Here is a 21,623-nt window from a genome sequence, read left to right on the forward strand (position 1 = left end):
GACTGGGTGGGGCGGGAGGAGGGGACTCCAGCCGCCAGGGAGAGGCTTCGAGTCGCAAACCAAGCTGGGGACCAGGGTTCATTCCTGGGCCCTCGGGAGACCTGTGGCCGCCGTCCCGGGCCGTTACGAACCACCATCCTTGGTGACCAGAGAGTGGAAAAGGGTTTGTTTCTGGAGCAGCCAGCAGGCCCTGGAAATGCATCTGCCTGTGCTCACCCCGCGAGGCAGCCTTCTGTCCTGAGATCATACCCCGAGACGCCCCATCCCTGCCCCGCGGTCCCCCCCGAGACACCCCATCCCCTGCCCCGCGGTCCCCCCCGAGACGCCCCGTCCCCTGCCCCGCGGTCCCCCCCGAGACGCCCCGTCCCTGCCCCGCGGTCCCCCCCGAGACGCCCCGTCCCCTGCCCCGCGGTCCCCCCCGAGACGCCCCATCCCCTGCCCCGCGGTCCCCCCCGAGACGCCCCATCCCTGCCCCGCGGTCCCCCCTGAGACACCCCTGTCCTTGCAGAAGTGGGAGCAGATCGAGGGCAACTCCAAGCTGCGGCACGTGGGCAGCGGCCTGTGCCTGGACAGCCGGGCGGCCAGGGCCGGGGGCCTCAGCGTGGAGGTGTGCGGCCCCGCCCTGTCCCAGCACTGGAAGTTCTCGCTCAACCTGCAGCAGTAGGAGGCCCGGCCGTCCCCACCGCCGGCCGAGTTCCAATCACGTCGTCGATTATGTTTCTAACTTTCCACGAAACTATATACCTCAGTACCCATCACGTCTGACGTCGGAAGCTGCACACGGTGGTGCCGGGCGCTGTGGGGGTCCCTCCCCGGAGGCCACGCCAGCCCCTGCCCCAGCGCCCGGTGCTCCCAGCCAAGGGCTCCGGCGGGGGCAGCGCAGCAGTGAGGACCGCGTCCTGCGTCGGCCGGCTCGCCGCCCCGCACACCAAGCCGCCACAGCGGGTCACGGGGCCCCCGCTCTGCTCCCGGCACCCAGCGCGGACGCCTCCTCGTGACCCGCCTGCTCCGTGTGAACGTGGACCTTCCCAAGTGGGCGCTGGACATGAGCATCACGAGGGGCGTGTGCGGCCCGTCCCCTGCCTGCAGGTCTCCATCCCGTAGAGCCCCACGAAGCGGCCGCCGGCCAGGCTTCCCCACGGCGCCCCGGAGCCAGCGGGGCCGGGGCCCGGGCCAGCGTCATGCTGCGGCCGTGGCCGTGGCCCAGTCGCTGCCCGGGTGGATCCTGCCTCCTGCCCGGGATCTGTGAACCTGGGTGGGTTACGTGTTTTGACGAACACTGCTTTAGGTCTTTTTAAATTAAATTTCTTTTCCCCAAGAAAAAACCACACCCAGCTCCCAGCGATGCCGGAAGCCATCACAGGCCAGCGTTGGTGGCGAGTGTCCTGGGGTGCGGGCAGCACTGGCAAGGCCGCCGGCCTGCCCAGGCCCTCGCAGCTCGGGGGCGCCTCGGGCTTCGGGTCGAGGACAGCAGGGAGGGCAGCGCGGGGTTTCGGGGCCCGAGGCGAGCCTGTGCGGTAGGGGCAGGCGTCAGTGTAAACCACAGGACAGTTAGGAACGACAAGGAATGACAGGAAGAGACGCCTGGCCCCGCAGGCCCCGCCTTGCCTTTGAAGTGTCCCCCGTGCAGGGACAGACCCACCCAGGCCCGCGGGCGGCTGCGTAGCGATCGTCCTGGCCAGCGGCCCCTGCACCCCTGCCTGCCCACCCCCCACGCACATGCCCGTCTCCAGGAGGCCGGTCCCCTCAGCAGCCACGCGCCACCACACAGCAGGACATGCATCCGAAACACGTCTTCAGGCCCCTTCGGGAGGGACCAGCCGGCCACACGGCGAGAAGTGGCCCCGGGGCTTCTGCCAGGCCGGCGTTGCCAAGGGCTGTTCTCTGTCCTGCCCGCGCCCTTCAGGGGAGGGACCGTGGCGGCGTTTCTTGCTCCCGGCCGAAGCCCGCCGGGCTTGCTCTCTGACAGCGGCTCGGGCGCGGGCGTGTGGCCGGTGACGTTCCCGTCTCCTGCTCCTGCCCCCGCCAGGCAATCCGGGGCCTTCCCGGCGGGCGGAGGGCAGGGGCGGGACTCGCCGTGCAGTCGCCCCGACCGCGGGTGGCCCCGGGAGTCTGCGGCCCCGCGTCGGGCTGTCTGCCGCCGGCCACGCAGCCGGAGCGCCCGGCTCTGTCAGACGTGTGCCCCGTGAGCGCTCACTGCTTAGAAAAACGTCCCATTGTTGGAAAACACGTTTTAATTCGGTTCCTAACGACCCTTTGCCCGCACAGCTCTCCCCAACCCAGAAGTCTTCCCAGCCCTGTGTCATCCGTGCGGGGGACCCCCGGTCCCGGGGGGCAGGGCCCGTGCCCGAGCCGAGCGGGCGGGGCGGCGCGGTGTCGTGAGCAGGGGTGGGCTGGGGAGCTCCCACGAGGTGAGCCATGTTTACATGACACAGTGTGCCAAAGTGACTTACTGTGGTTGCATCATTTTGTAGTCATGGGGACTCTCGCCCGCCCACGTTTTTACAAACAAACAAACACTCTCGTGAGAGCCCCGGGCGGCGCGTGGCGGGGCCGGTCGTCTCCTCCGTGATGGTCTTTTCTTACGTCTTCATGGAACGGTGGCATCTGTATGTTTTGCAAATTCAAAATATAGTTTGGTAATTTTTTTTCCAGTTGATTTTTTAAAAGAACTGCTGTACAGAGCTTGTACTTTGTCCATTTTATAGATGGAAACCATCCTCGAAAATTGTTTAACTTAAATAAAGAGAAGATACTTTATAGGTAACGCGCCCTGGCGGCTGCCGCTGTCATTCTCGGTGTCTGCGGGAGCGTGTGGCCGGCCATGGACGGTGGGGCGTGGCCGCTCCGGGGACCCCCCCCCACGGCCGTTCCTCACCGCCCTCCCGAACCGCGGCCACCGTGCTCCGCCTCCGCGTGTTGTCGCCCTCGCTCCCGTTTCTGAGTGTTTGCGCCGTGCCGGGCACGAAGCCAGGCCCGTCGTTCATCGTCACCGTCCCCGCTCGGGGACCCGTGACGTGGCGTTTTGGGCTGCATGTCTCAGCTGGCCGGGAGAGCTGTTACCCTCTGCTCAAGGTCAGGGGCCAGCCTGCTCAGGGTCACTCCCCGCCCGCCTGAGTGCCCCCCCGGGAGTCAGCCCTGGGAGCCCCCGGCCCAGCGCCCGCGGTCCAGGGCAGGGCGGGGACTGCAGGCAGTTGGGGTGCAGGCTCCCCGCGTGTTCGCAGCCGCCCGGGCTCTCAGCACCGTCTGAGGCTGCTCAGCCTCGGCCTTTAAAAACGCCCCCCTTTAACCGCCCCACGGTGCGCTGAGACACCACACCGGCCTTTGGGATTCAGGTTGCGGGAGGGGGTGGGGTGCTGGACCGGGCTAGCGACCTGGAGGCCACGTCTAAGCAGCATCCTCTCCGGGGACGGCCACGCCTTCGGCTCTCCCGCCGTCTGAGAAGCAAAACGAGCTCCGGACGTAACTGCAGAATCCATCAGCGCTCTGATCTGTGCATGCGTGTGCGTGCGTGTGCGTGTGTGCCCATGTGTGCATGTGCTTGCGTGCGTGTGTGTGTGCACACGCGTGTGCTGCTCCTGCTTTGCCAGCAGGAAAACATTTATTCGCGACTCCTTGCGACACCTCCCCGGTTCCCTGGTGGCCCCGAGGTTGGGGGAGGGGACGAGGCGGCGAATGCCAGGAGAGGGGGCTGGGCGCAGGGCCCCACAGGCGCAGCGGGCGGTGTGGGGACGGCACCCGGCGTCCCCCACGCTCAGGAAGGAGTTGGGGCCAGCCTGGGGGGACGGGAGGTTCTCGGGGGCGGGAGCTAGAGCAGCCATGGACTGGAGCAGATGTGCAAAGCTTTTTAGAATAAAACACTCAACTCCTTGACTGCAGCATAGTTCACGTTTAAAAATATGTTCAGCCAGAAAAACAAAGTCTCCCCGCTCTCTTTATCTGTCCACGGATCGACCTAAAGGAAAAGAAGAAACTGTCTTTCTAGATGTACTTATGTGTTTCCGAGCAGTTAACTAACGGTACGAGGTGTTCGTGCTGGATCTTATGTGTCGAATGTGCCTGCAAACGAGACGTGCAGTGCTTCCCGGAGAACTTGGATCGTAGGGTCCCGACCAGTGATGAGGAGCATTCTCGGCGGCAGCTCCTGCCTGGGCACCTGTGGCCCAGGCCCTGGGGGCCAGTTGGGGACGCCTGAGCTGCCGAAAACACCCCTGTGGTTCTGGTCCTGGTTATACCTCTGGGAGCCACACTCAACCAGACGCCGACCGTAGGTGTGAGAGGAGAGAGCCTCGGAGAGTCGCTGTGGGCACCCCTGGGGTGGGGGCGGGGGTCGCCGTCGTGCAGAGCGGGTGCGGCCTCGCCAAGAACGTCCGGAAGTTAGGGGTCCGCGCCGGTCTTGAACTGGAGAGGCCTCTGCTGGAGCCTCTTCAGGGGGGCGTCAGAAGCCCCAGCTAAACGCAGCTTGATTTAAGTTACAAGAGGTCTTTGTCGTCTCACATAACAAGAAACGCAGCGCTGGCTGGGCTCCAGGTCCGTCCTGGGGCGTCATGTCGCGGTGAACAACTTTCCGCCTGACCCCCACCCCTCCACGCACACTCACACCCACCACCAAGGAGCAGGAAGACAGTGAAAAACGTGCCTCCTCTCTTCCCCGCCCCGACCCCCTCCCCCTTTCTGTCCGTCCCCTCCTCAGGAAAGAGATTTCTCCCCCGCAGCCAGCCCGCCCCACCCCTGCGGACTTCTCGGGCCCTCGGGCCCAGAGCCCGCAGCCAGGCGCTTGGGCGGCTGGTCACGGTCGGCTCCGTGCGCCTTCGTCCTCGGCTGAGGGGCGGGTGCCGTGGGCAAGGGGTCAGGGGGTGGAGGCGACCAGGTGGCGAGGGCAGCGCCCGCCGTGCTTGCCACGCGGAAGAGTTCTGGGGGCGGGGGGAGGGCACGTGGTCTCAGGACTCCTCGTCCTGGGCGCGTGGTGGCCGCAGGGCGTCCCAAGCCACTCCACCCTGGCCCTCTGATGCTCGCTGGCAACTTGGAGCCTCTCCTGAGCTTGTCGAGTGAGCGAGGCCGCGGAGGCAGCCGATGAACGGGCATGGCCGTCAGGGTGACTCGGGGCGCGCTTCCTGACTCCCCAGGCGGCGGCGGCCTCCGGCGTGGCGGCTGCTGCGATGTCAGAGTCCTGGCGAGCGTGGACAGTGTCACGAACAATCCGCAGTCGTTACTGTGATGTGAAAATTCCTGACTTTTTACTGGCAACAAAGTTCCCAGTTTACTGGCCACATTCAGCTGGGGGTTCATGAAAGTAAAGATGTCATTCCCCCCAGGTGTCTGAACCCTCTGCATTGGAAGAATCTCCGTGTGGAGGGCACGTCTGGTCCCCCCCTGTGGCCCCCCCGTGGCCCCCCCGTGGTCCTGCCTGTGGCCCCCCCATGGCCCCCCCATGGTCCCTGCCTGTGGCCCCCCTGCGGCCCCCCCGTGGTCCCGCCTGTGGCCCCCCCGTGGTCCTGCCTGTGGCCCCCCCTGCGGCCCCCCCGTGGTCCCGCCTGTGGCCCCCCCGTGGTCCTGCCTGTGGCCCACCTGCGGCCCCCCCCGTGGCCCCCTGTGGTCCCCCCGTGGTCCCGCCTGTGGCCGCCCCGTGGTCCTGCCTGTGGCCGCCCCGTGGCCCCCCCGTGGTCCTGCCTGTGGCCCCCCCGTGACCCCCCCCATGGTCCCTGCCTGTGGCCCCCCCGTGGCCCCCCCATGGTCCCTGCCTGTGGCCCCCCCTGTGGCCCCCCCGTGGCCCCCTGTGGCCGCCCCTGTGGTCCTGCTTGTGGCCCCCCCGTGGTCCCCGCCTGTGGCCCCCCGTGGCCCCCCCGTGGTCCCGCCTGTGGCCCCCCCGTGGTCCGGACCATCTCGAAGCGTCTGTGGTGGTGTCTTCTTGCTGCAGGCGCTGGGCCAGGCGTGACCCTGGACCTGGTGACCGACGCCGGTTCTGAGCACAGTGGGGTGAGATGCCCTTGGGCAGACGTGCGTGGGCCCAGCTCCCGGAGACGCAGAGACAGCGCGAACTTGCGTGCGTGTCGGAAGTGGGAGCTGACAGGCGCCCTGGGCGGCCGGGAGGGGCCGCAGGGAGAGTGCCCGCCCCGGTCTCACGGACCTCTCCCCACGCCGGGGCTGCATGGCGAGAAAGTGGCAGAAGGCGCCGGAATGCGGGCCTGAGGACTGCCTAAAAACGCCCCTTGGTGAGAGGCGGAGGCGTGTGCCGTCTGCCGTGGGCACGGCCTTGTCTAGGAAGCTGTCGCCTCCAAGTCCCGTCGCCGGGACTCAGCCGGGGCACACGGGCTGCGCGCTGCCCGCCCAGCTGCCCCGGTGACCACGCTCCCCATCGAGGAGGACCACGCTCCCCATCGAGGGCCTGTGTGGGGCTGTGGGCGGGGCGAGCAGGGCGGGAGGGAGCCGGTCCTGGGGAAGGAGCGATACTCAGCTGACCACCTGTCTGGGAAGGGGACAGGAGAGGGGCAGGTAGAAGGAGAGGGGGCCCCGTAACCCTGGCTGGCCTTGCCGGGCCCTGGAGAAAATGCCCCACCGTCCCAGTCACCTCTAAGCTTTCCAGCCTGTGGAGTTGTTCACCGCTGGGGAAACTGAGGCTCCGATAAGCTGGGCCCTTTGCCCAGTTCACTCAGCACCGTTGAGGCCGCGATGCCACCTTCCCGGTCCTGCGGGGGGTCAGTGGCCGGGGGCCCAGGCGCAGAGCCGCGGTGGCCGAGGCGGCCTGGGCAGTGGGGAGCGAGGCCCGGCTCCTGCCACTCGCGTCCTGCGTCACCGAGGAACGTCCTTCGGCCTGTGGAATGGGACAGTCGCTCGCGGTCGAGAGGGGCAGTAAGACACGAAAAGCGAGTCCTGGCCGGGCCGCGGCTCCCAGGGGCCCCCCGGTGTTCGTGGCAGGTTCGTGGCGGCGGGGGTGGGGGTCACGCAGAGGGGAGCGGGCCTGGAGCAGGGGGGCCGAGGAGGTTTCTGTTACACTCGGCATTGTCAGAAAGTGAGGCTGGGGAGGGAACCCCCGGCCCGAGTCAGCGGTAGGGGCCACGGCACATCCTGAGGTGCCACCAGGGCCACCGGAGAGGCACAGATGCTGAGAGGCCGGGGTGCCCAGGCGCCGCCGAGGCGGGGAGAGAGGCCCCGACAGCCAGCTGCAGCCGCGGAGCCCAGCACCCCGAGAGCTGGCGGGGAGCACCTGGGAAGGAGTTCGGAGGAGGGCCTTCTGCCAGCGGCAGGTGGGCAGGTGAGGAGGGAACAGGTGACCAGCAGGTGGGCAGTAACGAAGGAGGAGGTGAGCGGGGGAGGTGACGAGGGTTGGAGGGGCCTGGGCAGCGGAGGGGGGGTGCGGGGACCGGCTGCTAACAGGAGAAGCCGCGGTGGCTGCTGGCTCAGGGGACACCTCTGGGAAGAACTGGGGGGGTGAGGCTGGTGGGGAAGGACAACAAGCAGGGAACTCCCCGGAACATTCTGAGTCGGGGGCACCCTAACCCCCGAACCTTGCGTTGTGAGTGGATCTGGTCTTCACAGAGATGGGGATGGTGATGTGACCCCGTGTGACTTATTAGAAGAGATTACGAGGACACAGATGTGCCCGGGGGTGACCCCACAAGGACGCAGGGAGGACAGAGGCCTCAGGAGGGACCGGCACCCGGCGCCGGTGACACCTTCGTCCGCTTCCGGCCTCAGAACTGTGGGGCAGGTTTCTGCTACTTAAGCCGCCCAGGCTGGGACCTCGTCACGGCCGACTGGTGTGAGGCTGGCGAATCCCAGAGCCACAGGGCCGCTGGGCTGGGCCCCCAACCAGCCGTCCTGGAGAGAGCAGCATGGGGCGGTCCACGGAGCAGCCAGCACTGGGCAGGGCCTCGGGGGTCCCGCCCCCCCAGCCACCACCTCCCGCCGGGTGTGGCCTCCCTCAGCCTGCTGACTGCTCTCAGAGCTCAGCCAGGCTTCCCCAGTGGGCTCGGGCCGGGAAGTCACAGCTGAGTCCCCGCTGCTGCTCAGTCCTGGGATCCCAGTCCTCAGGCCTGGAGACCCGCTCTGTGGGTCACTGACAGCAAAGCCTGTGTGTCCTGCGACTCCTTTGGGAGTTCGAAACCAAACGGCCAGCCCGCAACCCAGGGCGGCACCCCCAGGGCCGTGACCCGCCAGCCGCCCCGGCTGCGGCTCCCGGGGTCCCGGGCGTGTGCACACAGACCCCACCCGCCCCAGGCCCCCAAAGTGCCAGTGCTGGTCTTGGGGCGACATGCTGAGGAGCAAGGCACCAGGCTCAGGCCAGGACGGGCGACGGCCTAGTGAGACGACACCGTCCCCCATGGGTGCCGCGTCGCCCGGGCGGGGAGGGGCCGTTCCGGGCGGCGAGCGGGCGGCCTCCGGGCGGCCTCTGGCTCCAGGTCCATCTGCCCTGTGTCCTCGCCGTGAGTGGGACGTGGCCGCGTGAGGTCAGAGGCCTCACCCAGACCCTCTGCGGCCGAATCCGCGGGGTCAGGGCAGGCGCAAACCGCGTCCGGCTGCACAGCTCGCTCGGTATGGGCAGCGGCCAAGGGGGCGCCCAGCCCGGGTGGTCGCCCGGGAACAGAAAACGGTGGCCGCGGAGCCAGGGCCGAGGCCGCCACTTCTTCCTGGCGTCCGGGAAGGGTCTGTGCCACACCAGGACGCGGCTCTCAGCAGCTCTGCCCTCCGCCTCCAGGACCCGGGACGTGGATCCGGCCCCTCCCCGCGGGGCAGGAACCTGGGGCCGGCTCCCCCTGTGGGTCAGCTCCTCGCGGTGGCTGCGGGCTTCGCCTGGTCCCTGGGAGAGGGGCGAAGATCGTGGCTGCTCTCCACGTCTCACTGGGGGGCAGCCAGGAACCCCACCCTGTGCCGCTGCAGCCGGGACCCCCCATGCGACCCCCCCACGCCGCCCCCCTGCAGCCAGGACCCCCCACACTACCCCCCTGCAGCCAGGACCCCCCATGCGACCCCCCCACACTACCCCCCTGCAGCCAGGACCCCCCATGCGACCCCCCCACACTACCCCCCTGCAGCCAGGACCCCCCATGCAACCCCCTCACGCTGCTCCTCTGCAGCCGGGACCCCCACGCCACCCCCTCACGCTGCTCCTCTGCAGCCAGGACCCCCACGCCACCCCCCCTGCAACCGGGGCCCCCACACTGCCCCCCCACACTGCCCCCTGCAGCCGGGACCCCCACGCTGCCCCCCCCACACTGCCCCCTGCAGCTGGGACCCCCCACACTGCCCCCCTCCAGCCGGGACCCCCATGCTGCCCCCCCACGCTGCCCCCTGCAGCCGGGACCCCCACGCCGCCCCGTTACTGTAGAAAGCCCCCGTGTGTGCCCTCAGTTGCAGGGGCCTGGGAGGGGGTTGGCAGGGAGCGGGCCTCCCGGGCCTTGGCGTGTTTGGTGCGAGACCCCTCCCTCCAGGTCCCCCATGACGACGACGTCAGGGCCCCACGCGGGAAGGACGCAGGGCAGAGGTGCCGGTGGTCGACACGCCTGTCTGTCAAGTCTCCTCACGATGAGCTCCAGGGCAGAGGTGCCGGTAGTCGACACGCCTGTCTGTCAAGTCTCCTCACGATGAGCTCCAGCGAGAGACACTCAGGCCCCTCAGGCCGGCAGCTCGCACCCCCGCGTGCGGCCCGAGCCTCAGCCAAGCTCGCCCTCCGCTCTGTCCGTCCGCCTCTCCCTCTGTCTGTCTGTCTCCCTCTCCATCTCCCTCTCCCTTAACGACAATGCTCCCCGTGGCCGCCGCTCTGTCCAGTCCGTGGCCGGGGGGGCGGGGCTTCCCCGCGTGGAGCCCGGGTGTGTGGGGGGGTCCGACACGTCCGTGGGTCCTGCCGTTGCAGCAAGGACCGGGTAGACACGGCCTGCCCTCCGGTGACCCGGGTCCAAAGCCAGCGTTTCGTGGAAGGGTCTCCTGGGGACGGGACCGAGCGATTTCCAAGCCCCCAGCGTTGGCCTGTCGTTAGAGGCAGTGTCCCTCGGCCAAAAGGGTCTTCTCGGCTTAGCCACTAGTAACCAGCCCCCTGCCCGACGGCCAGCTGGTGGCCCCGCAGTCGGCACGAGTGGACAGACGGCAGCCAGACCCACCGGTGACCTAAAGGGGCAGCGGAGGTCTCGGGAGTCAACACCTGTGCTGTCGTCATGGAAACAAAGCCCCCGCTCCCAGTCAGCTCGGCACCGCTTCCCCGAGACCTCCCCGAGACCTCCGTGTGAGGCGTTTCCTGCAGGGGGACACGGGGGGGGGGGGGGGGCGGACGCGGGGGGACCTGGCCAGCGGCTCGGAGGATGCGGAGCAGTTCCCAGGGGACGGTTCATCAGGAAGGTCATCCAGAAGGGGGAGCGGTGAGCCGAGGGCAGCACCTGGGGAGAAAGCAGGGGGACCAGGGGGGGTCCATGGAGGATGGGGGGGAGGACCGGGGGGACCAGGGAGGAGGGGGGGGCCAGGGAGGATGAGGGGGACCAGGGAGGACCAGGGGCGCCAGGGAGGACCGGGGGGGCAGGGAGGATGGGGGGGCCAGGGAGGAGGGGGGGGCCAGGGAGGACGAGGGGGACCAGGGAGGATGGGGGGGCCAGGGAGGATGGGGGGGCCCAGGGGAAGCGCCCTCCCCGCCCACCTGCCCGCCACGGGGCCCGATGGCACCTGGTGACTGCGCAGTGAGCAGAGGGGGCACGTGGGGCCCCGTCACCCCCAGGAGCTGTTGCACCCCAAGGCCGCATCCAGCCGCCTCCTCCCGCGGGCCCCCGGGGCTCCGTGGCTTCTCCCAGGCTCTGCGTCCGGCCAGCTCCCTGTGGGAAGCATTATGGGTGGGGCCGGGCAGGAGGCTGCGGCTGTCTCCACCCCCCGGGGGGAACCTGCGCCGTTGGCTCCTGGGGGGGCCGGGCGACAGCGAGCACCGGCCCCGGGGGCCCTGCCCACACCCTGTCCGCAGACTCGCAGCCTCCAGAACGGTGACTGGATAGCTTACAGATGCTCTGAGCCACCGCGATTTGGGGGACCCATCACATGGCCCTGGGAGCTGAATGTGGGACCTCGTGAAGCGTTTCCACAGATGTCACCCCTTCGGATAACGTGGCTGCGTACCGAGCAGGGTCCGGCACCCGGCAAGCTCCCGGCTGTCAGGCGACACGACTGACCCCTCACGGCCACCCCTAAGAAGCAGGCCCCCTTGGCCCCCTTTCCGTGACAGACGAACAGCCCGGGTTCCAGGGCACCCGGGATCTCGCGGTCTCCGCAAGGCACGGAGTTGGGTCGGCGTCCGGAATCCCGGCTCCCCGGCCGGTTCCACGCGAGAGCCACGTCCTCTTGCAGCCCTGTGGCCGGTGATGGTGGCGGCCGCGGGCCCGGAGGCTCGCCTGCAGGGCGCGTCCGCCCCGGCGCTCCCCCAGGCTGCCCCGCGTCCCCATGGCGGGCCCGGGCCTGTCCCAGCAGCTGGCACGGCGGGTCCCGGCTCTTCCCAACGCTGCCACCGGCTCCCTGTCCCATGGCACTGCTCCGCATGTCGGTGGCAGGCCGGCTCGGGGGGCCGAGCCCAGGGACCTCGCCGCAGACGGCCCTTTGCACAGCTCTCCGCGAGCCTCCTTCGTCTGCCGCCCCACCCAGGCGCCCGCTCCTTCCGTGAAGAGCGGCTCGTCGCTCTCCTAGAAGCAAAACCGGCGTCCAGGGGGGTGCGCCGCCATTCAGCTGCACTGGGTCTGCTTCTTGGGGCGGGCGGCGGCTCGGGGGAGAGGGAGACGGTGGCCGAGGTGACGGTGACGGGGGGTGGGGGGACGGTGGCAGACGGGGGACGGTGGCAGAGACCCCCGCGGGTCCCGTCGTTTAGGGGCCTCTCCCACGGGAGGGAGCGGGCTCCTCCTGGACCGGCCTGGGCTGCCGGTGCAGACGCTCCCCCCTCGACAGTGGGCACCCAGGCCGCACCGACCTGGGCCGTCACTCAGCCGCCCGAGCCCCGCGTGTGGCGGGCACAGCCCGGCTGGTGGCCACGGGGCAGGGCCGAGGCTGTCTGGCTCCGGGGCGGGCTTGCTCCCCACTCCAGTCACTTGGGCGCTCTGAGCACCGAGCTCGGCTGTCTCACATGGGGCCATGTCCCTCAGGGGAGGACCAGAGACGTCCCAGGCCGTCCCTTCCCACGAGGCCCTTGGTGCCAGGCCACCCAGCTGCAGCATCATGCGGGGACACCGGCAAAGCCTGCACAGTTCTCTGAAACCCGCCTCCCCCATTCGGGCTGTAGGGACCCCGCCCCAGCAAACCCACAGCACCCTACGCTGACCCTGACTCTGAGGAAGACGCCAGCCTGGTCCCTGCGGGTCTCAGGGGTGCCTGAGCCCCGAGCTGAACCCGCCAGCTCCACAGGGCCAGGGGACCCCGTTTTTCCTGGCCTCTCGGGACTGCAGCCAAATTAGAAGCAGGAAGTCTCACTTCCACACCCTTCAGTCCCGGTCAGAGGTCAAGGCCGAGCCGCAGGGAGGGCCTGGGAAGGAGGGGACGGACTGGGAGCTGAGCCCCGCCTCCCCCTCTCTGCCCGTCCCCAGCCCCATGGAGAAGAGCCCGAGCCGGGCATTGCTGCCCCCTGCACCTGCTCCGTGGGGCGGTCCCTGCGGGTGTCCCTGGCCCCTCTCCGGGGACCCCCAGCTGTGACGGCATCACAGCGGGGTGGGGAGGAGCGGAGGATGGGGCTGAGCGCTCCCCGGCTCCCGGCAGGGGGCGCTCAAGGCCGCCCCCACTCTCCGCTCCCCGCTCCTCCTCCCCTCCCTCCCCACCTCCGGGAACCGCTTCCGCTGCCCCTCGGCCCCAGCCTCGGCCCCTCCCCGGTCCCAATTCTCAGGTTCCCGATGAGCCATCTTGCCCTGCGGGGCCGGGCTCCTGTCCGCTCCGACCGGCCCTCTCCCGTCCGCACCCCGTCCAGCCCCGCGGCCCGCTCTGGGGCGGGGCCAGCACCCCGCGCTCCGCCGTCCTCGGAGGTCGCTCCCGTTCGCCCTCGCGCGGGCCCCGCCGCCCTGCGCCCCGCGCTCCCCGAACCCCCTTTTCGTCTTCCCGTATGCTTGGTGCCTTTTAAAATGCTGCACAGCCACTTCTCGGTTTACTGCGTACTCTGCCCCCTCCCCCAGGAGGGCAGGTTCTCGTCAACTGCCCCTGGAAGTGCCCGGTGCCTGATAAGCACCCAGAAAGTATTTGCTGACTAGCGCACCCCGAAGTCGGCAAGTTCCTCTCCCATTCCTGCCCCCGCTCCCGCGACGCTCTGGCTCATGGTCCTGATGCCTCGTCGTCCTCCGTCCTCGCCCTGCGTCAGGCGAGCCCTGTTCGTGCGAGCGGCCGCAGCGGCCACAGCGCCCCGCACGCTGCGGGCCCCACTGCGCGGCGGGGCCCCTGGGCTTCGCGCCCGAGGCTCCCGGGGGCGCGCTGCTGCCCCCTGCTGGGCAGACGGGGAAAGGCCTCTCGCCCGCTGCGCACCCAGCACGAGGTTTGCAAGAGGAGCCGAGGCGGACAGATGCTTCTCTCTCCCCCGACGCTGTTGAAATCGGACGAAGCTGCCCTCGCCTCCGCAGCTGCCTGGCTCTTCCGCCATCTATGGCAGGGCGACAAGTCTCCGGATCTTTAAGTCTTCCGTCCTGTTCGCTCCGTGAGTGCACTTACCCCCGCGGGCTGTGGGTCTCCAGGTTCCTCCGGCCCCCCGTGGGGGCACCGCGGGGCACCCTGGTGCGCACTGTGGGGGGCCCTCGTGGGCACTGTCAGGGGCCCATGGGTGGCTCCGCGGGGGACCCTGGTGGGCACTGTGGGGGGCCCTGGTGGGCACTGTCAGGGGCCCGTGGGGGGCACCGCGGGGGGCCCTGGTGCGCTCTGTCCGGGGCCGTGGGGGGCACCGCGGGGGGCCCTGGTGCGCTCTGTCCGGGGCCGTGGGGGGCACCGCGGGGGGCCCTGGTGCGCTCTGTCCAGGGCAGTGGGGGCACCGCGGGGGGGCCCTGGTGCGCTCTGTCCGGGCCGTGGGGGGCACCGCGGGGGGCCCTGGTGCGCTCTGTCCGGGGCCGTGGGGGGCACCGCGGGGGGCCCTGGTGCGCTCTGTCCGGGGCCGTGGGGGGCACCGCGGGGGGCCCTGGTGCGCTCTGTCCGGGGCCGTGGGGGGCACCGCGGGGGGCCCTGGTGGGCCGTGCCGGCCGCCTCCCCGCCATCAGCGTGTCACTGGGTTGCGCCCTCACCCCCAGGGCCTGTGGGAATTGGCTTTGCCCTGAAGCGAAAACCGGAGGGGAGGAAGCTAGGAGCTGCTCCTGTGTCACTGAGGATGCAGCCGGCCTCCCGGGAGACGAGAAAGCCCCCACTCCGCGGCCTGCAGTGGACACCACGGCCCTGCCAGCAACCAGCGAACTGCCCCTTCCCGTCATTAATCAGAAAAAGAGGGCGACCGCTCAGAAAAACGCCGCCGAAACGGTGTCGCTACTCCCAACCACTCGGTAACGAGCTGTCACCTGCTGCCACACCGGCGTCCCTTTGTGGTGACCTGGGATGCCGCACACCGCGGCCCGCGAGCAACCCGCGAGGAGTCGTCACAGCGCAAGGCCGGCACCTCCTCCCTCAACATCGCAGGCGCCAGACGCGCAAACCAGCAGCCCCCCCTCACGCCCCCGCCGCCCTCTGCGCGAAACGGCTTGGTCACCGGGACACCAAGAACGGTCACCGGGACACCGAGACTCAAACGGCAGCCGCGTCTCCCCCTCTGGCCCTTTAACGGATTCACGTGCTAACAAAGACTCAACATCTAAATAGACCTTTATTTTTTTTGTTTTACTTATTTGGACAGAAGAGAAAATTCATCGGCTTTCAGGAGTCTCCCGAAGTGCTGGAAACATTAAACTCAGAAATAGTGGACCTTGTAGAAAAGCGTCACAAATTAAAAATATATTTCTCCATGTGGTAAAAGTGCTTTAGACCCAATCAGGTGCTGGGGACACAACTGGACCCGCGGCCCGTGGCACCGGGCGAGAACCGAGGACGAGGCCTGTCGCCGTGCAGCGGGGACGCGGGGTCGGCGCGGGGTTCGCGAGCATGCTGCCGCCAGCGGGCGACCTGAGTGTGGACACGGACACGTCCCGAAGCCTGAGTCGGACGGAGTCTGCGTTTGTGAAAACGAGGGGCCGTGGAAGTTGGGCTGCGGGGGGTCGTGTGACTCCAGAAATGACTCGTCTTATCTGTGGGGACAGCCAGACCAGCCGGCCACTTCAGCACGGGCCCCGGTGCGTGTGGGGGACTCAGCGAGCCCTCGCTGCCAGCCGCTCTCACGCCGTCCCGTCCGTCCTGCGGTGAGCCGGCCCCCGGCCCACGGGGCTTCCTGCAGCCACGCCGGTGGCCCATCCCGTGCGGGGCTCGGGTGCCAGCCGCGGTGTCCCGAGGACCAGGCTACTGGCCGCCCACGAGGGGAAGAGGATCAGCAGGTGGTCACCGTGGAGAGAATTTGCTGTTAGTTTCAGCAATGCTACATATTTATTTAAAACAAGTAATTTTGCCGATGAGAACCTCGTGACGGAGCTGAGGCCCGCAGGCCCCCCGGGGCCACGGCTGTGGTGGTTCTGGGAATAACCCCCCTCCCTGGCCTGGCAGAGCGCGGCCTGGGGGGCGGGGGGCTGCGGACGGGACGGGGGAGCCGTAAGCAACAGTAAGAAAATAACCTGAAAATATATTTAAAAATAAAAAACAGCATCACGTCACTGCGGTTCTGTGGGGGCTTCCGCTGCGTCCCGTCCGCCAGCCGAGCGGCCCGAGCGGGACAGCCTCACTCCGGGATCAGGCGGGACCGCCCGCCCTTCCGCGCCGCGCTTCCTCTCCCACGAGCCCTGCTCCAAGCGGCTCGCGTGGGGCAAATGCTGGACCACCCGCGGGCCTCCGGCGCGCTCCGCAACAGTCTTAGCCAGCCGTCGCTTGCTTCTGGTCACCTGCGGCCACGGCACGAGAGGGAACCACGTCACAAAGGCCTTCGCGACTCCGCCGAGCAGCTCGTCCTGTCCCTGGTGCCTTCGGTGGCAACGGGCCTCCCAGGTCCCGGGGGCCGCGAGGGAGCGGCACCCACTGCGCGGAGCAGACCGCCTCGCAGCGTCTCCGCCGGCCGGGCGGCCCCTTCCCAGGGGGGCCCTGCTCCTCCCCCAACGACACCGGGCCGGCGGCCACCGTGGCCGGGTCCGTGTGTCCCTGCAGGGGCCGAGGGCAGCCCCTCCGCGCGCCGCTCCACCTGGGGCTCACCTGGCCGCCGGCGTCAGTGGGCCGGGGAGGCCTCCTCCAGCCCCAGCAGCTCCCTCACCAGCCTCTCGCCGAACTGCGCCCGGCTGTACCGCTGCACGTGGTAGGCGTCCGACATTTTGTAGAGGATGTAGGCGTTGTTGACGGCGATGCTGACGGCAAACCAGAAGACCTGCTGCCAGGTCTTGTTGGGTTTATGGGAAATGAAGTACCTGGGAGGGCAGAGAGGCAGGGAGTGGCTGACCCCGCGGCCCCGGTGGGCGGAGGCCGGCCTGCTAGGCGGCACATCGCCTTCCTTAGGAGAGAGACGGCGACTCCCATCACAGGACAGAGACGACTCCCGTCACAGGATGGGGCCGCGGGCAGCGGAGCCGGGCGCCAGGCCTTCGGTGCCAGCGCTCTCCCCGCGGCCACGCCCACCCAGGACCGCGGCGGGCCTCTGCGCGCCCTCTCCCCACCCCCCCTTCTCTTCACTGAGGGCCGAGGTCGCCTCAGGGAGCCCCTCTGCCCCAGGCCGAGGACAGAGCTCTTCCAGGGCCGACCGGGCTCAGGGTCCCCCCGCGGCACGTCTCCGCACACGCGTCTGTCCCCGCCCCCCGCCCCCGGGCCGACGTGTCCAGCTAACGCGGGTTTCTGCGCGGGGCCGGGCGCCGTGCCAGCACCGCCGTCCTGTGTGACCGCTGGAGTCGGGGCCGCGAGACCTGTGCTGGCAGACACGGGGCTCGTGCGACTACGCCCGGGGAGGCCAGCGGGTGTGGACGAGGAGGCCGGTCTGGGCTGAGGGGGCACTAGAGGCACCTCGGGGACGGCGCGGCGAGGGCAGAGGGCCCGGCGCCCCAAGGGGAGGCCAGGCCGGGGCGTGCGGGCCGTCGCCCCTCTCAGTCCTGCAGCTGGGAAGCCCCCTGACCGCCCGTCAGCCCCTCCTGTGCCGGCGAGGTGGCTCCCACCGGGGGGCAGGGGGCCCGGGGGAGGGGGGGCGTGGGCGGCAGGAGCTGGGGCCGTGGGCGGCCGTCACTTACCTGCTATACTTGTCGTCATACTTGCAGATGTAGCTGAGGTGAGCCGCGAACGCCTCCACTGCCAAGGGGCAGGGGATCCCCACGTTCTTCCTCTTGATGATCACCCCTGGGGAGACCCGGGGGTCAGGCCCACCCACTCCCACATGCGCCTGTCTCCTCCGCCGTCCATGCGGGGTGCCCGGATGTGACAGTGCAGCGGGGGGGGGGGGGGGGGGGCGGGGGGCGGGGCTGGCTGACGGCTGACGCCTTCGCGTCCTCCACGTCGCAGCGAAGGACTCAGCCTGGCCCAGAGTCCTGCGCCCACGTGCTGTGTTCCCATCTGTCTCGTGGAATTTGAACGCTAAGTGGGCAGATGACAGACTCAAATGGATTTCAGAGGAAAAGCAAAAGCATTTGCTTCTCCATGGGACGTCCCTTGACACGTGACAGCATGCGATTTTTAAAAGGCCTGTGCGTGTGCTTACACTCTGAAGGAAGGTTCATTGTCCCTTAGAATCTGCAGTAAAAAATAACCAATTCCCAAAGTGTTTGTAACTAGTTACATGTTTTCTAAGATCGGAAATTCTGTTCGACTTTTAGCAGCGTCTGCATGGTCACAGCAGAAGGCAGCACACGGCTGAGAGGCAGCCTGGAGAATGCATGAGACTTGGCCATCTGGGCGACATTTAAAATAAGCAGAGAAAGTAAAACTTATTCAGGAAATGGCTCAGGCACGAAGGGGGCTGCCTGATCACCCAACCCTTGTCACGTGACAAAAGGTCGACAGACGTCCAAAGGATGCCATGCCCCAAAGTGAGCTCAAAGTGGACGACGCGAAAGGGGGCAGAACCGCAGGGTAAACCAGGGCGAACTTGACGCGCGCGCAGACACACACCCTCGTGGACACACACGCACTTCCACCTGCCCAGACGCACCCACCTTGCTGCAGCGGCGAGTAGGCGTTGGTCAGGAAGCGGAAGTGGCCCTTGTTGTACCAGCAGATCAGGGACATGTTGCCCTTGGTGCGCACGCGGTGCTGGCCGCGCGCCGGGGGCGTGGCCGGGCTGGCCAGCATGGACTGCGGCAGCCCGGTGCAGTCGCTCTTGCGCGGGCTGAGCAGGCCGCAGCAGTAGATCCCTGGCGGGCGGGGGACGGCGAGGCGCCGCGGTCAGCACGGCGCATGCGCGGGCAGGGCCGCACCGCCCACCCGGGGAGACCGCTTCAGGCTGGGGCTGGGGCCTTCGCTCCGGCGCTTGCACAAGCTCGCCCAAGATGTCACGTGGGACTGCAGTGTACGACACACCCGAGGGAGCAACAACAGTGCCCTAGCTGAACCGCTCGCCCCCTCTGCTTCTAGAAACTTCTGCACCCCATCGCGCCCACATTGCAGGAGGGAAACTGGCTGCGACAGGTCCTGGGCTCACAGCGCAGGTCTGTCCAGAGTCCAGACCCGACCAGGCAGGTCGCCCAACATCGGCACCGGCACCGGCCCAGCCCTGTCCTGGCCACACTCGGGGGGAAGCCACCAAGTGCCGTGCATGGGACCGGCGAGCAGGAAGCGCTGTGGGTGGGACGAGGAGGGTCGTGAGGGGGGGCTCGCCCGTGGCCTGCACGCCCCGGAAGTGTCCGTGGTGCGGACGGTGAGCAGAGGCCGGGAGGGACAGGAGGCCTCTGAATCTGCCCGGGGCTCCAGGCCCTCCCTCCCGGGCCGGTGGGGACACCTGGAGGCCGTGGGAGCGGCACCTCCAGCAGGAGACCCGGACGGCCTCGCCAGCCCATCTGTCCCCTTAGCTCCCGGGCTGGCCCTCAGCGTGCCTCAGGGACACTGTCCTCCAACCCGACCCGCGCCCTGCCCACACAGCGTGGCCTCTGCACACCGAGGTCCCTCGGCAGTGGGTGCTGAGCCGTCGGGGCCTGACCTCGCGGACGAGCAGGACGCAGCCCCGGCGGCCGGGTCGCAGAGCCCGGGACGCAGCCGTCAGCCCCCGTCACGCAGACGCCCGCCCGTGGCTAAGCAGGCCCGCAATGTGACTCCCACAGCAGCCGAGTGCGCTCTGTGCGTCTCTCCCGAGCGACTAGAAAGAAGCCCTGTGTGCAGGGCAGAGCGGGGGGCGATGCCACCCCCCCCCCCGCAGCCTGTTCCCCCCGGGGCCTCGTGGGCTTGCCGCCTCTGCCACTGTGAAGGGCGCATCTCAGCACTAGGGGAGACCGTGCCCAGGCCCGTGGTGCTGCTGCAGGGGGTACCAACCCCCACAGTCCTCATCTGCGGCCAGGAGGGACCCGCACAGATGGGGCGCTGAGCCGAGCGGCCAGAGGCTGAGTGCTCGTGTCCCCCACGTTGAGAACCCGATGCCCAGGGAGGTGTAAGGACATTAAATGGGGCTTGAGGTCAGGACGACGGGCCCCGCACGATGGCTTCGGTGCCCCGTGAGAGGCCCCACAGAGCCCCTCGCCCTCCGCGGGGTGAAGACGGGGAGGCGCCCTGGCCTCGGGCCCCAGGCCCCAGACCGCAGGTCCATGAGCACCAGACTCCCGTAGTTTGTCACCTGCCCACCGCGGCAGCAGCCCGGGCGGCTCCGTCAGCGGCCTCACCTCAAAGGCCGCAAAGAGTCAAGCCTGAGGACCCGGCAGCTGTGGCGACGTGGGCCCCAGACCGCACACGGACTGTGACCGGACCCCTCCGATGCGCCCGCCCGACCCCTACGCGCGGCGCACAGGCCACGCCGGCCCGGCCCGGCCCGGCCCGGCCTACCTTGCTTTTCGAACTCTTCGAACAGCGCCAGGCTGGTGATGCTCGGCCCGGTGAAGATGATGTAGTTGCGGCCAGCCGCACCGCGGCAGAGGCTCCGCGCCACGGCGCCGTGCAGCTGCGGCTTGGCCCGCAGCGCGTCCAGCCCGTCCGCGGCCCCGCCCTCCTTCAGCTGCACGTAGATCTGGGGCAGAAACGCACAGCGGTCAGCGAGCTCGCAGCTGGCCAGGCCCAGCGCGCTGGCAGCGCAGGCCCCTGCCCCCCGTGACCCGAGCCCCGCAGAGGCCCCAGGTCACCCCCAGGCCACCCTCAGCCTGGGCGGCTGGTGGCTCGGCACCAGCCTCCTCAGTGTAGGGACGTCGAGGTGGAGCAAAGGGACAAACGGGCACAGACAGCGAGTCCAGCAGCGAGGCTGGAGCCAGCGCGTCGCGTTCTGCGCACAGGGGCGGCGCAGCCCGCGGCGCACGCGCGGAACGGCTCGTCACCGGGCAAACGTGTCCGCGTGAGTCGGCAGAGAAGGCAGCAGCCGCCTGGCACGGGGGACCCGGGTTACAACGCGTCTCAGGTCCCAGGGCCGGCGACGAGGAGGCCGTGCTGGACGGAGCAGGCAGCTTTAAGCCCCGCGAGCAGCATCGCTGGGCAAGACACGGGACTGGGGGGTGGGCGGGGCCCTCCCAGCCCCTGCCCCCCCCCCCCGCGCCCCCTCCCCCCCGCTGAGCTGAGCCGAGCCCCGAGGCGCCCTCACACACCTTGACCCCTGTCCTTTAGGGGTGGTGGCTCTCCCCACGCAATGTTCTGGTGCCTTTGCCGGAGGAGGTTCACCAGCTAACCTAACGGTCACCTGTGCCTGTCCCAACTCCGGGGGCCCACACCTGACACCTGTGGACAACGAGGCCGACCCTGACTGGCCTCCCAGGCACAGAGCTGCTGAGGGTGAAACCGACCATGCAGACTGCGGACGAACGAGGCGGTCACAGGGAGGCTCCGGCATGTCCCCGGACCTGTCTTTAGTCACGTGACTTTGGACAATTGCTCACAAGACCCACTGTCCAGCGTCCCGAGGCGGTGAGGGCCAGTTAGTGTATCTATTTCTGAAACAGCTCATCTCTGGGGTCACCCCACCCCATCAGGGTCACCACGTCCCACGTGCACGGTGCAGACGTCCTCGGGGAGCGGAGGGCAGCGGCTCCACCAGGCGGGGCGTTGGCACGGCTCGCCCCTCATTTGGGGTCTCCGAGCCTCTACGGGCTGGGCACTCTGCGTTCGCGTCTGGACAGAGAGCCACGCCCGCCGCAGACCCCGCGTTTGATGTGTTCGCCGCAGACGCGTCACCACAGACGGTGAGGATCAAACGATGCCCGCGGACCAGTCCCGGTCAGTGGGCCGGAAGCGTGGGCGTGGCAGGGCCCACTTCCTGCGCAGGGCACCCCAGGCTCCCGCGCACTCGCCACTTCCTGCGCGGGGCACCCCAGGCTCCCGCCCACTTCCTGCGTGCTTCCAGGCCCGGTGGCTCCGGGACTGAGTCCCCGTGCACTGCCGGCTGCGAGCCAGGGGCCGCCTCAGCCCGAGGCCACCCGCACTCATTCCCCGCACGACCCTCCACCCCCACAGCCAGCGGTGGAGACCCTCCCTCGGGCAAGTCTCCTCGC

At 69.0% G+C, this 21,623-nt stretch overlaps 5 protein-coding genes across 5 annotated transcripts in view; 2 read left to right on the forward strand and 3 right to left on the reverse strand.

The window, feature by feature from the left end:
• Positions 1–2,767, forward strand: part of GALNT2 (polypeptide N-acetylgalactosaminyltransferase 2) — a 67,561-nt gene extending 64,794 nt beyond the window's left edge. Inside the window, exon 16 of the mRNA XM_036235556.1 lies at positions 509–2,767. Within this exon, the coding sequence (XP_036091449.1) occupies positions 509–664 (156 nt within the window). The 3' untranslated portion in view covers positions 665–2,767. The remainder of the gene's footprint in view (positions 1–508) is intronic.
• Positions 2,768–5,431: 2,664 nt separating this feature from the next.
• Positions 5,432–5,935, forward strand: LOC118613323 (non-classical arabinogalactan protein 31-like). Its single transcript, XM_036235335.1, has one exon. The coding sequence runs from the start codon at positions 5,432–5,434 to the stop codon at positions 5,933–5,935; it is 504 nt and encodes a 167-aa protein (XP_036091228.1).
• Positions 5,936–6,412: 477 nt separating this feature from the next.
• On the reverse strand, positions 6,413–8,891 carry LOC107520023 (proline-rich protein 36-like). Its single transcript, XM_036235336.1, is given in 4 exon segments — positions 6,413–6,895; positions 6,898–7,224; positions 7,227–7,528; positions 8,863–8,891. Coding segments are annotated over 4 exon segments (957 nt in total). The 3' UTR covers positions 6,413–6,596.
• Positions 8,892–10,279: 1,388 nt separating this feature from the next.
• On the reverse strand, positions 10,280–13,570 carry LOC118613324 (translation initiation factor IF-2-like). Its single transcript, XM_036235337.1, has 3 exons — positions 13,193–13,570; positions 10,648–10,793; positions 10,280–10,367 (listed from the first exon to the last, which is right to left on the reverse strand). The coding sequence occupies exons 1-3, from the start codon at positions 13,568–13,570 to the stop codon at positions 10,331–10,333; spliced, it is 561 nt and encodes a 186-aa protein (XP_036091230.1). The 3' UTR covers positions 10,280–10,330.
• Positions 13,571–14,748: 1,178 nt separating this feature from the next.
• The window catches only part of PGBD5 (piggyBac transposable element derived 5), a 30,646-nt gene continuing 23,771 nt past the window's right edge, over positions 14,749–21,623 (reverse strand). The window contains exons 4-8 of the mRNA XM_036235557.1: positions 19,978–20,158; positions 18,165–18,362; positions 17,247–17,352; positions 16,231–16,439; positions 14,749–15,926 (exon numbers count right to left, since the gene is read on the reverse strand). Coding sequence (XP_036091450.1) covers positions 16,244–16,439; positions 17,247–17,352; positions 18,165–18,362; positions 19,978–20,158 — 681 coding nt within the window. The 3' untranslated portion in view covers positions 14,749–15,926; positions 16,231–16,243. The remainder of the gene's footprint in view (positions 15,927–16,230; positions 16,440–17,246; positions 17,353–18,164; positions 18,363–19,977; positions 20,159–21,623) is intronic.

The sequence above is a fragment of the Rousettus aegyptiacus genome, unplaced genomic scaffold (genome assembly GCF_014176215.1).
Source record: "Rousettus aegyptiacus isolate mRouAeg1 unplaced genomic scaffold, mRouAeg1.p scaffold_m13_p_18, whole genome shotgun sequence".
Lineage (NCBI taxonomy): Eukaryota > Metazoa > Chordata > Mammalia > Chiroptera > Pteropodidae > Rousettus > Rousettus aegyptiacus.

Excerpts from the sequence above, each read along its gene's own strand:
- LOC118613323 (XM_036235335.1), top strand. The coding sequence starts at position 5,432 with ATGGTCCCTGCCTGTGGCCCCCCTGCGGCCCCCCCGTGGTCCCGCCTG.
- LOC118613324 (XM_036235337.1), bottom strand. The coding sequence starts at position 13,570 with ATGGCGGAAGAGCCAGGCAGCTGCGGAGGCGAGGGCAGCTTCGTCCGA. Across the intron at positions 10,794-13,192 it reads AGGAACTTGCCGACTTCGGG|GGAGCTGGCCGGACGCAGAG; the intron begins GTGCGCTAGTCA and ends TGCTTCCCACAG. Across the intron at positions 10,368-10,647 it reads GCTCACTGCGCAGTCACCAG|GTGCTGCCCTCGGCTCACCG; the intron begins GTGCCATCGGGC and ends CTTTCTCCCCAG.